The 14,528-nt window shown below is 42.1% G+C and overlaps 1 protein-coding gene across 1 annotated transcript in view; it reads right to left on the bottom strand.

The window, feature by feature from the left end:
* Positions 1-1,031: 1,031 nt before the first annotated feature.
* ACSL5 (acyl-CoA synthetase long chain family member 5) overlaps positions 1,032-14,528 on the bottom strand; it is a 37,884-nt gene continuing 24,387 nt past the window's right edge. The window contains exons 12-21 of the mRNA XM_024193522.1: positions 10,944-11,078; positions 10,187-10,321; positions 8,689-8,784; positions 7,346-7,418; positions 5,419-5,507; positions 5,217-5,333; positions 4,263-4,406; positions 2,690-2,791; positions 2,105-2,176; positions 1,032-1,689 (exon numbers count right to left, since the gene is read on the bottom strand). Coding sequence (XP_024049290.1) covers positions 1,549-1,689; positions 2,105-2,176; positions 2,690-2,791; positions 4,263-4,406; positions 5,217-5,333; positions 5,419-5,507; positions 7,346-7,418; positions 8,689-8,784; positions 10,187-10,321; positions 10,944-11,078 — 1,104 coding nt within the window. The 3' untranslated portion in view covers positions 1,032-1,548. The remainder of the gene's footprint in view (positions 1,690-2,104; positions 2,177-2,689; positions 2,792-4,262; positions 4,407-5,216; positions 5,334-5,418; positions 5,508-7,345; positions 7,419-8,688; positions 8,785-10,186; positions 10,322-10,943; positions 11,079-14,528) is intronic.

The raw sequence follows: 14,528 nt of genomic DNA, 5'->3' as shown, positions 1-14,528 counted from the left end.
AACCATTCACAAATCCCTTGGGGCATTGGGAAAGTATAAGGGCTGGTCTACACTTAAGCACTTCACCAACACAGCTGCACTACAGTAGCGTCTTCACTAAAGTGATACAATGTGGATAGAAGAGCTTTCCCATAGGTGTAGCTAATCTGCCTCCACAAGAGGCAGTAGCTATGTTGACATAGCACTGTCTATACTGGGGCTTAGGTTGGGGTAACTGTCAGAGGTATAGACATTTCACACCCTTGAGCAATGTAGTTATACCAGTGTAGACCTGGCCTAAGCCTCATCTCAGGAAGATTTACAAATGAAGTTTCCATTCTTCTGTGGAAGGAAAGAGCTACTGGATTGGTGCCCCAATAATTCCTTGTTTTACAAAGCTTTTGCTTTATGTGGGGAGGGACTTTCATTCCTGTATATTATTTTATTTTAATTAAATCTCTGCTTAGCCTTCTCTTCCCCCCCCCTCCTTGCCTTGTTGTCAGCTGCTTGCTACTTCCCATTAATGATAATGGAAGAGACATGTGCAACAGCATGAGGCACTTCTCACCTGATAGCTACTAGAAAAAAAATTCTCAGGTTGAACACTTCTCTTCCTATTTAACCTATCCTGGAATATTAGGAGACAATTTGACAGGGAGATTTAGACATGAGCTAATAAGACAACTGTTATGATGAAGTTGTAAGTTGCTGGAGAGCTTTGAAAGGACACTTCTGGTGGCCTTAGTGGAAGGATAGGGCTTGCTGCTGGAACCTCCAGCACTAACACTGGACTGACTCGGTATTCCATAGGCAAGGACAACGGACAAAAAACCAGCTTCACTCAACTTATCAGATGGATAGAAGTCTCAATTTTTAATCACCCCATGTTTGCCCTGTAGCTTAGTGGTATGCATGCAGGAAGCCAGTAGATCAGCTATAATTTGAGCTAAGTTCTCTGCTTAACGAAGTATTCTGTGAAGACATTCTGAGTGACTGAATTTTGCCAAGGACACTGTGCAGAAATGATCACTCCTACAGGATAGGTTTTTTGAATGTGCAAATAAAATTTATTGCTTCACATAGCAGTGGTTACCAGAAGGCAACTGAAGCACAATACAAATAGTTTCAGGCTTAAGAAAGTGCTGGAGGCACTATGAATGAATGGTCAGTCTTCCAGCCAATGACAATTTCATAGTTTAATAAGTGGAGGGCATGGAGAGGGACCACCACTTTTTGATGAAGGATGAAGCTTTGTAGAACCTGCCCATTTGCTTCCTAAGCACTTATTTTAGACATCAGTGTGCTTCAGTCTGAAAGCAAGAGCTTCCATGTTACTTGGAATCTTGTGCCTATTCCAGAGATTAGGCAACTGGAACACAATAGCTTATGGTCATCATTGTGATGAAGTCCAAGCCAAGGCATAAAATTGGCAAGTATAAATGTATCATCTTCCTGTTAAGATCCCTCTTGCTCCTCTATTCAATCTTGTTCTCAGTAGGTGACTTACTGTCCTGAGGAGTGCTTTGGTATTCCACATAAATCTCAATGGGTGTTTAGAATGCCACCCAATTATTCCTGTATATTTGCATAGAGGGCTTCAAGTTGGGTCTGAAAGTATTTAGAGAGTTCTGCTCTTTTTGCCTTCAGGGTTGGAGTCAGGAGTCCCTGTTCAATAGTGAACATCTCTGGATGAATGTAGATGTCTTTAACCTGAGTGTAGAAAGACAGACATTTAAACTAGCTGTCAGTGATGTGCTAGAAAGTGTATCAGCACCATGATAAACTGAAAAGCCACTGAATTTCCATATGGATAGTTCTTTACTAATGCGGTTCAGGACTAGTTTAAGCTACAGCAATGCATACTTCCCAGGCCTTTAGCAGCCACTCTTTGCCTGTGCTAATGTCTGTTACAGAAAGTTCATAATCCTAAATAGAATATCAGGGTTGGAAGGGACCTCAGGAGGTCATCTAGTCCAACCCCCTGCTCAAAGCAGGACCAATCCCCAACTATTTCCCTCCCCCCCAGATCCCTAAATGGCCCCCTCAAGTACTCAACTCACAACCCTGGGTTTAGCAGGCCAATGCTCAAACCACTGAGCTATCCCTCCCCACCCCAAATACTCACTTGTTCAAAGGACTTAAGGCCAGCTTCTCTTCCTACTTTCACCATGTCTTCTAAAATAGCTTTTTTCAATACCTAATATAGAACAAGTTGAAAAACAGACACCATGTAACACAGCAAGCAGAAGTTTAAAACTACCTCCCTTTCTAAATCCATGGTGGGGTAGTGGTCCCATTGTGAAGTTCTGCTTAGAGGTGTTGGATACTTACCACTCAGTACTGTGTTCAGAGCCCTATAAACATTAGCCACATCCCCATGAAGGCCAGTAAAGCATTATCCTCATTTGCCAGATTGGAAATCATTACACTGCCTTAGTCTTCCTAACCCCCTGTGGCAATGGCAGAGCCAAGATTGGAACTCAGGCCTGGCCATGTCAACCCAGTGCTTGCTCCAGGACATACTCAAAACAGTTGTGACTAAGGACTAGCAACTAGTATTTTAAATGGAAGCTTAAAATTTAAAAACCTCTAAAGACACTAAAGAAATATCCTAAATCCACATTAAGGCAGTTTCTGCAGGACTATTATTCTCTGCAGCACAAGTATAATGCACCCAGAAGATACAATCTTAAGATAAAAAGGCACTTACTGAATTTTTGTGAATTTCTTCAGATGAACCTTTTATTCCAAGTTTTGCTGCAAATTTTGGAAGTACCTCAGGGTCAGGAACCACTACACCCACTAGAGAGGACTGTGGAAAGAGTCACGTTTGGAACAAGATGTATGATGTGAAAGTGTCAAAAAGTTTAATGCAATCCTGTTCAACATTTAACTGTTGGACTCAGTACAGGAGTCAGACCTAGAATCTCAACCCAAAGAGGCTTTGCAGAACGATAGGGTTCTCACTTTGCCACCACTGATATGGACAGAATACATGCATCATGGATCAATTTTTTTAAAAAACAGTGGCAATCATCGCAGAAAATTCTTTTCCAGGTGTCTGGCTAGCAAATCTTGCCCACATGCTCAAGGCATAACCAATCACCCTGTTTGGTATCAGGAAGGACTTTTGAGGTCAGATTAGCAGAACACTTGGTTTTTTTGCCTTCCTCTAACAGCATGGGGCACTGGTCATGGGCTGGTTTTAACTAGAGTAAATGGTATTCTCTGTAACTTGAAATCTTTAATCACAATTTGGAAACTTCAGTAAGTCAGCCTGGGTTATGGCCTTATTGCAGAAGTGAGTGGGTGAGATTGTGGCCTGTGATGTGCAGGAGGTTAGACTAGATCTGGGTTCTCAAACTGGGGGTTGGGAACCCTCAGGAGGTTGTGAGGTTATTACATGGGGGTTGCAAGCTGTCAGCCCCCACCCCAGACCCCGCTCTGCATCCAGCATTTATAATGGTGTTAAATATATTAAAGTGTTTTTAATCTATAAGGGGGGCTCACACTCAGGCTTGCTATATGAAAGAGGTTACCAGTACAAAAGTTTGAGAATCACTGGACTAGAGGACCATGATAGCCCCTTCTGGCCTTAAAGTCTAAGAGTCTAATACAATTGCCTGAGTCCTCTGGATAGGGTGAGTGTTACATACACTAAACTACTTACCGTTAGAGTTTTGCATAATTTAAATCAGCTCAAAGTGTGAGCTACAGTTTAATGGCTTCTCCAAATCAGAGTCTAGCCACCCAGCTTATGCTCTGGGCACCCATTTCTTAAGAGTGATGATCACCCTCTGGTTTAAGACTTTTCAGCATTGGTCTAAATGCTCCCATTGAAGTACATGGGAATTTTTATCAACTGCAGTGATATCACTTAGGCAACTTCTGATCACTTGAAACCCACACAGATATTGAATTACCCCCAAGTTAGTTCTCATCACCTCCTAGCCTACTTAGAGATCATAAAAATTGTGGGATAGCATCCTGACAAACACTGCTGAAGAGAAGATTCCTGCCCTCTAATGGGAAGGCTAGCAAGCGACAGCCTGGTTAGCAGGCAGAGTTTAAAGCCTAGAGTCCACTAGTAGTCTGACCTCTTGTATATCACAGGCCAGCTATACCCCACAGAGGCTCTGGAGGGGAAGCTGCAGCTTGTACACAGAACGAGCTTCAGAGCAATTTACGGGTCTGAAGTACTCAAGGTAATGCTTCAGAAGGCCCAATTCTTAGCACTCATTTCTTATTTAGGGAGTAAAGCACTCAAGAAAGAAGCAGTTTACCTTTAAACTCTCCCCATGAACAAAAACTTGTGCTACAGGAGCACTTCTGATGTAGACATTTTCAATCTTCTCTGGTGCAATGTACTCTCCTTGTGCTAGCTTAAAGATGTTCTTCTTTCTGTCAATGATCTTCAGAGTTCCATTCTATGGTAATGTTTTAATGTTAAGGTATTTCCTAATATTTAGAGTCATTCCTTCCCCCACAAATTAAAGCTTGCTTCTAAAAAGCTGACCTACTCCCTTTTGCAAAAGATTTCATTTTTGTTGCAGCTGTTTGAGACAAGCCACATGATTCCATGCATCTTCACAACCCCACAGAGAAGTTGAGAGGTACTAATTGGTTCAGAGAAACTGATTAACTTAAGCCCCAACTCCTCAGTTATTCTTCTAATTATCTCAGAACATGATTAGGCAGCACCTTTATTTTCTCTTTATTAAGAGAAGAAGATCTCACCTTGCCTGATCATTGTGAAAGCAATGGCATGTTCTGGAGTTAAATTACTGGCCTGACAGGTGTTATTTGAAGCCTCCCTTGTCTGAGCTAATTGGTCTTGGGCACTCCGCCCTCATGCAAGAAACTTTAAGTTACTGGCATCTTTGTTTAACCACATATTGTACCAATCATAGTGGTGAGAAGGGGTCCTTAGATGGACTCTACACTGACATCTAAGTTTTGATCAACACTCCAATTCTAGGTCTATATTATCTTTGTAGTATGCCAAAGAAAGCCCCCGCATTTAACTTGTTAGAGTTATCTGGAGTATATACCCAAAAGAAAGATGCTTAGGCCTATCTTTAACAGTTTGGGAAGATACTAGTATTATGTACCCTACAACAGTCCAATACTTTTTACCTTCACTACAAGTTTAGTAGTGATCATCACTTCCCCAAGATTCCTCAGCCAGCTAGGGAAATGTTCCTCCTATAGCAGGTATTAAACCAGTGAAAACTTACTGGCATCCATTTCCCAATGTCTCCAGTGTGAAGCCAGCCGTCTGTATCAATAGCTTCAGCTGTTTTCTCAGGATCCTTTAAGTAACCTTTGAAGACATTTGGTCCTTTAATGCAGACCTACAGCATGCAAACAAGAGATTTGTCATTCCATGTAGCATTGCAGCAATCCTCACAGCATCACTCCAAAGACAGGTTTGCCTACCTCTCCTTCATTATTGGAAGAGAAATAGTTCATGTCAGCCACATCTTCTAGTTTTAGGATATTGCAGGGTAGAGGGGCTCCAACATGGCCTGCATGAGAAGTTTAGGCAGATTTTATTTGCAAGATCTAACCTTTTGCAGAATCCATGGGTGACTTCCTCACACCCTCAAGGTATTTTGAGGGAGTCAATTTAAAGTCAGTTTCAACTTTAGAGAGACTGGAATTCAAACCCTTGAGATTCTTTCAGGCCCCCCATATATTGTTTTGGAGTTTCTAAACTGTGTACTATACAAGGTAGGAAAGTAATGGTTGGATCAGGGATTTTCTTCACTGCTGCAGGAAAACAAACCCAACAGATCTTGATTAAAGGTGAAGAACATTTTAGCTGCCAGGTTATTCTTTATGCTGAAACTATAGAATCTCCTACATCTATTGAGATAGAAGTCATTGGTCCTTACCACTGATTGTTTAAAATCTTAGGACATGTGTAAGTTAGTTTGCTCCCTCCATCTCATGTCCTGGCAGTTTTCTAATTTGGGTAATAATTTCTGCCTAAGATCCCCCCTGCTCATCTTTTCCAATTGTATTTGAAATTTTACCCTGTCCTAAGTCTCAGCTACTGTGTGCTGGTAAATGGATTTCTGCCTAGTAGTTTCGATTCATAGTGATTCAAGTGATCCAAGTTGGATCTAGCAGTTTCCTGAATAATGGTTGTATTGAGGCTTAGTTACCCAATAATTAGGTTGTTTTATTATGAGCAACAATAAAAACAGCTCTGTATTCCTCCAGGAAGATACTGAATCAAAATCCATTTTATATTCCATGTTGTGCAGAAACACCTAACCACATAACAGTGCCTCCCCTGGATGATGTTTAGGTCCCTACCAAATTCATGGTCATATGATTTTAAAAATTGTAAATTCCATGATTTCAGCTATTTAAATCTGAAATTTCAGTGTTGCAATTGTAGGGGTCCTGACCCAAAAAGGAGTTGTGGAGGGGTTGCAAGATTATTGTAGAGGGTTGCAGTATTGCTACCCTTACTTCTGCGCTGCTGCTGGTGCATTGCTTTCAGTGCTGGGCAGCTGGAGAATGGTGGCTGCTGGCTGGGAACCCAGCTCTGATGGCAGAGCCACTGCCAGCAGCAGTGCAGAAGTAAGGATGGCATAGTATAGTATTGCCACCATTACTTCTGTGCTGCTGCTGGCCACGTACCACCCTCATAGGTGGGCACCTGGCCAACAGCTGCAGCTCTGGTCACCTAGATCTGAAGGCAGCAGTCAGGGTGGGAATATTGTGACCCTCTAAAATAACCTTGCAACCCCCCTACAACTCCCTTTTGGGTCAGGACCCCCAATTTGGGAAACACTGGTCTCCCCTGTGAAATCTTTATAAGGAGGGTAAAAGCACACAAAAGACCAGATTTTGCAGAAGGATACGAGATTTCATGGTATGGGGGCACCTTTTTCATGGCTGTGAATTTGGTAAGCCCTTATTGGGTTTTAGAAGAGAGATTGGAGATTCTGGGTGAAGCATGACCAAGGAAGATATGCATGTGCGCTTTGGTCCTTTACAGCCTTTTATGCCCAAAGAACACATTTCTATTCTTCGGCCCCCAACAGAACTATACCATTAAGCCACCAGGTCAGTAAGTTCGTGCTTAACAGAAGAGATGCTATTCAGGCTAGCAAGCCCTCCCTCATAGAAAAGGCAAAGCAAGGTTAACTGGTGCTAATGGGTGTTTGAGAAGTTGTGTGCACAACAGGGCAACAATCAACTGAAAGAGTATTTAAATTCGGTCTACCAGGTGGGAATCAGGGTGATCTTTTCAAAGGCTCCTAGGACAATTTAGTTGCCCAACACCTTCCGTGGCAGGGAGGCATCTGCCTTTAGCAGCTTCAGGGAAGGCTTTCAATCTCAACCATACCTGTTGTGCAATCTCCAGGCACGGTGAAGGTGCAGCCAGCCGCGCATTCTGTCTGACCATAGGCTTCAAAAATCTGGATAAGATGGAAACAAATCTCCTTTTAGGGTTGGAGTCCTGGTGTGGTCCCTGCTGTAACATAAGCGTTGTGCCCATCTGTAGAGTGTCAAGATGCACTTTACATGACCATATGAAGTATTTTGCCACTTCTGGCATATCCAGCCTTTGTATGCAATAGACGCATATAGAAAAGAATAATTGTGTACAGCTATTGTAAAAAAATCCAGATCCAATAGCCCACTGTTTTGGTATGATCAGAATTTTACCACTGAGAAGGCTGAGCCTACATCCAGTTCCTTCATATAAACGCAGAATTCCTAGTGCAGGCCTCTGTTAACAGCTCAAGTGCAGATTTGAGCAGAGAGATCCCATCTAAACGCTTCCTATTGGCAAGAAAAAGTTAAATCTGTTTCCTGAGCTTAGCTGTCCAGACTCCTTTCCCAGTTCCCTCCAGAGCCATTCCCACCACCCACACCCTGCACAGAGCTAGTGGTACACTCCTGCCACAGAGAACCCTGCATAAAGTGGCTGACTTGCCAACACTTGCAAACAGGGCACATTGCTAAAAAACTCCTGGCACCCCATTACACTCCCCTGCACATTGACTGCTGTATTGCAGAACTACTCACAACATACCACAAAAAGTTTGTGTTCTGCCCTTGCGATACTAATGCTACAGCATGGGGATTGCAAACTTAATTTGCAGAGAGGAACATGTGCAAAAGAACAAGTCCTAATAGGATTGTGGCACTACAAGAGGGTTTAAATTCAGTCATCTGCTTTACTGCTCCTCTCCACCCTTTGCTTTCTATTTGGAGTAAACTTTTCATAGCAGGGAGTCTTCAGATTTGGCTATATGAAATGCCTGACAGTGTCAACCTTCCAAGCAACCTCCTCCTCCACTCATTCAGGAAGAAGCCCTTATTCTACATAGCACTAACTCTAAAGATTGTAGGATGTTGGATCCAGCTAGAAAAGTGCAAGTACATAGATGGGGAGAAGAGTTTTAGTGTGATCAAGAGTCAATGATGTAGAGTCTGTCTAGAAGGGAGGTCTTTTAGTGCCAAACTATTTTCTGCAATGTGGAATGCTATGGCATTTGTCATAGCTGCACACTGAGAAGTCCATACTGCATACAAAAATAATCCCCCACTACTCAGTCTGGGCCAGTATCACTTGTCAGTGAAAGTGCCATCTAAAGTGTTCTGTCAAATCAAGTCTGAGAAGTTAGCCATAGTCTCAGAGAAGAGTCTGCACCATGGAATAAGATGGCAAACATGGCTCACCTGACATCCCAATGCTCCTCTGAGAAGTGTCAGGACAGAGGGAGATATGGGGGCAGCTGCTGTTACCATTATACGCACTTGCCCACCCATGGTCTCCTGCAAGAAATGATTAGAGTAGTCAAAAAGCAGAGCCTCATCCATCTATAGGAGTCAAGAGTTTGTTACTCATCTGCATGTTAGCAGCATCTCATTTTAAAGCTGTGTACAGGAACCTATGACTTCATTCAAGGTATGCCTGTTTTCTTGATTTCTTCCTCCCCCTCTCCTTAACAGCAACCATTGCCACAAGCAGCTAGCAAGTCATTGTCCAAGCCACACAAGCCCTCCAAAAGCAGCATACCACTTCTTGAGCAGAATTGAGTACTGCTCCTGCTAATGGAGGACTAAGGCTTAGTTGCCATTCATGGAAGAGAGAGGATCACAAGACATGCCAACAGGTCTTCCTATCTAACAGGCATCAGTGGTGCAAGCACCAAGCTGCTCAAAGGGAAAAGTTGAGACATTACTGTATTCTGTCCCACTTGGCTCTAGAACATGGTAGCTACTTTTTGGAATTACTTCAAGGCAGCCAAGTCAAGTCAGATCAGCATTCCTCTCCCCACCCCCAGCTAATTTGGCAAGGGTCTCAGGGTGCTTTTTAAAGTGCCAAGAATTACAATATCTCAAGTGAGGTAGCTACATGTAACATCCAAAGTGAAGGTGGAATGCTTGTCATTTATCCATTTTACATGGCCAGCCAGCGATCACTCAAGGATTAGATCTCTACCTTCATCTCCTACTTTAGCTTCCAGATCTCATTCCCTCCCCTATCCATGCTGCTATTGCCCCAATTTGGTTGTTGATCCAGTGGCTGCTCACTCTGAACAAAGAACTAGGCTATTCTCCTCTTAGATGCCAGACAAGTATCTGGTGTATTACACCTTACGCTAATACTACCATAAGGAGCAGTCACCAAGGATTGGACACTTCTAGATTTTAAAGAAGCAGTCCCATCTTCCAGAAAGTTCAGTTTCAGCTCAACTCTGCCTTCAGACTAAACTCAGGGGCAGAGTATATTTTCCCCAGACACTTCTGTCCAACTGGAACACAGCAACTCAAAGTTGCATTCATGCATGTGTGTACAATGAAGTTAATCACTGCAAGTCTAATAGTTTTACTGCGTTGGTTTGAACAATTGCTATAAAACACAGTGTAGTGTTTTGACACGTCCTTGTGTGTAATTCACCTCTGTGTTACACATTTCCCATTCTGGGCCTGATCTACAGATGTTCCAAGTCTGCAACAATACAGCCTGGTTCTTCAGCTCATGTCAGACTCCTGCTTTCAGCTCTGATCCAAGGTAAACAGCATTACAGTGGATATAGTATGGTTTTTTGGCTTACCATGCTGTTCTAGCTTCTGCTCATCTCCAGCAGCTCATCTATCACCTTATTTGGGCCTGGAGCGGTTACTGTGAATATGTTCTGTTACGCAAATTATATGCAGCTTTGAGACATACCTGGACTTTCTTAAAGATCATTTTGTCCCAGATGCTGTCATTTCGGAGAATGCCCTTCTTCACTTCGTCCAGTTTTCTGGCTAATGCAAAGTTGAACAGAACCCGTTTCAATGGATTCTGTGCACCACTTTGTATCTGCAGGTAAAAAGCTGTTTAAGTGAGTTTATTCATGAACTCACCAGGATATTTTCCCTCCTGATAAAGAAAACATTACTTTTTAAAAAAAAATTGAAGGGTGCTAGATTCAGTGTCCAGTGCCATCTTCCTCCATTTAGAAACAGCATGGACATTGGGGAATATAATGGTGCCACTTGGTGTAGTGATCACCTCAGCCATGACCTTGAGGGACTGCCTTTGTGGTAGATTGGGCCATGCAGACTCTGCAAAGAATGCCATGACAGTAAAGACTGCCAACAGGGTTTGTGTTTGCTTTAAATAAAAGCAGACATTCCTGCCATGAGTGTTAACAGTTGAAAATCCACATTTAATTTGATTTTCATTGGAAGTATGTGAGGTATTTGCATCTAGGAGCTACAATCATGACCCCCAAGCCCCCGCATTGTGCTAGGGGTTATAAAGACAATGCTCACTCCTCTAATCAGGACCTCTGCCCCCAACGTGTGGGTATTCAGTACATTTAATTTAAAGCCAAGTTTCCAGTGAGTGCTAAGTTGTGTGAATTTGCATGTTGGAAGCAGATTTAAGTGCACATCCCCCTTCATGTAAATTCATCTGGGAAAGCAGCAGCTTTTAGTACCTTGTCATAGATCCTGTTGAGCAGTCTTGGTACTGTTGGAAACATAGTCGGCTTCAAGGTTTTCATGTCATCTGTTAGTAGTCTAATGTCTCCTTGGAAGAAACCCACTCTTGCTCCACTGGAGTACATTATAGTCTAGAAAGTAAATATACAGAGAATGAACCTAGTTCTGCAAGTCCTTGCTTGGGGTAAGAATTCCCAGCCTCATAGGACTAGGAGTCTCAGAACAATTAATGAGTTTAAGGCTATGCAGGTGTGTCATGTATCCTCAGCATACAGCTTCACTCCTCCAAGGAAACAGTTATCCTTTGTGCTCATGCACCCCCTGGGAGCAAAGGATGAAATCACTTAATCTTCAACATATCCCCATTTTAAGGATGGGCAAGTTACTTGTACCTGTTAACCAAATGACATCCCTCTTGTAGGTCTAGTTTCTATCATGAGATCCCAGACTGTAGTGGAACAAGTGAAGAAACCGTGAATTGTGATATTAAGATTTTTAAAAACCACTATTACACTCATTGCTATTTTCTGAGCGCTAAGGGCTTTCTGTATTCAGTGTTCTTTAGAAGTATTAAGATTCAGTATCCCTGACATTTAAGGCTTACCATTTCCATTTTACAGATAGGGAAGTGGAGGCAAAGGGGCCAAGTGACTTACTCAAGGCCATTGAAGTAGTTCAGGAATCAGGATTAAACAGAAGGTGAGGTTGGGTAGAGAGTGTACTTTGTGAAAGGTTATTACAATATGGTCCACATGTAATGTGGATTTGGGTTTCTGGACCTGCTGTGGGAGGATTTATTGCTTCTGAAGGGCTATTAGAGTTAAGGAATGTTTTAGCAATGTCATTTGTTTAGGTGTTTTCTTAGTGTCCTCTGCCCTACACTTTGCAATGGTGTGACAGTGTTGCTTTAAGGTGGGAAATACCCACCATCAATCCCTTCAGAGGTAGCAGATACCAAGCAGGGCTATGTTTGTCAGATGTAATTCTGACAAAGGTTATTTACTTCATTCAAATTGATTGAAATGTGAAAATTAACGAGAGTGAATCCATTTCTCAGTGGGATCAATAAGATCTTTGGCATCAAGTTCTGTGGGATCAGGACTGGCCTGAGATCATGCCTTAGGAATAGAAGAGCCCTCAGTTCCTCCTGTGACCCCTTTCTTTATCTTGCTCACATTCAACCCCTATTGGTTCAGGCCCTTGATACAAAGGGCTCTGGCTCAAGGCCTGTTATTTTGGGGATATTAAGGTGTTGCAGGTGAATGCTAGAGAGTCAGTGAGAATCTAGAATCCTGTTCACACTTACATACTGTTGTAATATATTTTGTCCAAATTACACCTAGTAAGGTCATTTGAAAACTCAATTTGCTGATACATCATACAGGGGAATCTTTGCCATATGTATTTCAACATGTTCCAAACTCCATGGCTCTGTCCAAACAGATGTTGGCAAACAGGTCTGTCTTAAAACAAAGGAATGTGTGCTGTGCTTAATTTGCATTTAAGCAATAAAAACAAAAGTCAAACAGGAAGGGAAACCAAGGAAGCTCAAACAGATGAGCAAGTGTATGTGGAAGGATGTTCCCTGCTGGTTCTCTCCTAGTGCCCAGCTAGAAATTTTTCTGGTGAGGGACTGAAGCTATAAAAAAGGAGGGACAAACATCTCAAGGCACTCCTTCTCTCTCCCTGCCCATCCCATACACTGCATTCATTGGACTCTGGGGAGAGGGGTCCTGACCTACAGGGTTTTGTCAGTAAGATGGCTCAAGCAAAGCATCTCACCACATGCTTTTAATCTAGTCATTTAAGCTAGCAAAAATGTAACCCAAGTGGGGCTAGCAGACTGTACTATGCAGACACTTGCAAACTGAAAGACTAGCTCCCACATGGATTGCGCACTGTGGCAAGGCATTGTAAGGCACCCAAGGTTGCAGGACAGAGGTGACATTAATCTGGATCATACCCTGCTAAGTCAGTCTCCTGACCTGTGCTGCAATGTGTTCACACATCCACAGAGGGTTTATAGTACCTGTTTGAGTGATGCACCACTTTGTCTACCCACATATGTATTTAGATTAGGGCTGTCAATTGCAGTTAACTAATGTGATTCACTCAAAAATTAATTGCACTGTTAAACAGAATACCAATGGATAAATATTTTTGGATTTTCTACATTTTCAAATATATGGATTTCAATTACAGAATTGGAAGTGTACAGTGCTCACTTTAGATTTGATTACAGATATCTGCACTGTAAAAATGGTCAGATGTATGAGCTGAATTGAAAAATACTAAGTACTGTAGTGCTTCTATGATGAGATTGCACAACTGACAAATGTAGGTTGTTACATAACTGCACTCAGACAAAACAATGTACAAACTTCAGAGCCTACAAGTCCACTCAGTCTTACTTCTTGTTCAGCCAATTGCTAAGAGAAGCAAGTTTGTTTACGTTTACTGGAGATATTGTGAAGAAGCAGGCAGCATTGTCACCTGAAAATGAGACCAGGCATTCACATGGCACTGTTGTAGCAGGCATTGCAAGATATTTATATGCCAGATATGCTAAAGATTCACATGCCTCTTCATGCTTTGGCCATCTTTCCAGAGGACTTGCTGAAAACACTTGTTAAAATATAATGTGTTAATTAAATTTGTGACTGAACTCCTTGGGGGAGAATTGTAGGTTTCCTGCTGTTTTACCTGCATTCTGCCATATATTTCATGTTATAGCAGACTCAGATGACCCAGCACATTTTAAGAATACTGCATTTTGTCAAATTTACAGTGACAAAAGATACCAATGTGAGATTTCTAAAGATAGCTACAGCACTTGACCCAAGATTTGAGAATCTGAAGTGCTTTCCAAAAATCTGAGAAGGAGGAGTGGAGCATGCTTTTAGAAGTCTTAGGAGCACACTCTGATGCGGAAGCTACAGAACCACCAAAACAGGGAAAAACAAAAACCCAAACTTCTGCTGGTGGCATCTGACTCAGATAATGAAAATGAACATGGGTTGGTCTGCACTGCTTTGGATCGTTATTGAGCAGAATGCATGTCCTCTGGAATGGTGGTTGAAGTATCAAGGGACATATGAATCTATCACATCTGGCATGTAAATATTTTGTGACACTGGCTACAACACTGCCATGCAAATGCCTGTTCTCACTTTCAGGTGACATTGTAAACAAGAAGCAGGCAGCATTATCTTCTGCTAATGTAAACTAACTTGTTTGTCTGACAGATTGTCTGACCAGTGCACAATTTTAGAAAGCAGACAAGTTAGGACACAGACTACAAGAGATGTCGAGAAGGTGAATTGGGCAGGCTATTTACTTTCTCAGAAGAGTGTAAGAAAAGCCACTCTGAAGTTGGACAGATGCCTTTATATCTAAAGGCATCACGTTAGCAGATGAAAGAAAAAGTTTAGATAATGTGTAATGTAGCCTGCAGAACTAGTTGCCAAAAGTATTTAGGTCAAACCTTTGGCAAGTTTAAAAGAACGTATATGAATGTTCTGATTAGTCATATAGTTACATTTGTTTAGTGGTTGGTATATGCCCTGGAGCATGACTATTAA

Source organism: Terrapene carolina, unplaced genomic scaffold (genome assembly GCF_002925995.2).
Source record: "Terrapene carolina triunguis isolate 2854851 unplaced genomic scaffold, T_m_triunguis-2.0 Scaffold95, whole genome shotgun sequence".
Classification (NCBI taxonomy): domain Eukaryota; kingdom Metazoa; phylum Chordata; order Testudines; family Emydidae; genus Terrapene; species Terrapene triunguis.
Note: the sequence above shows the minus strand (reverse complement) of the source record. Positions and strands in the feature narration are given on the sequence as shown.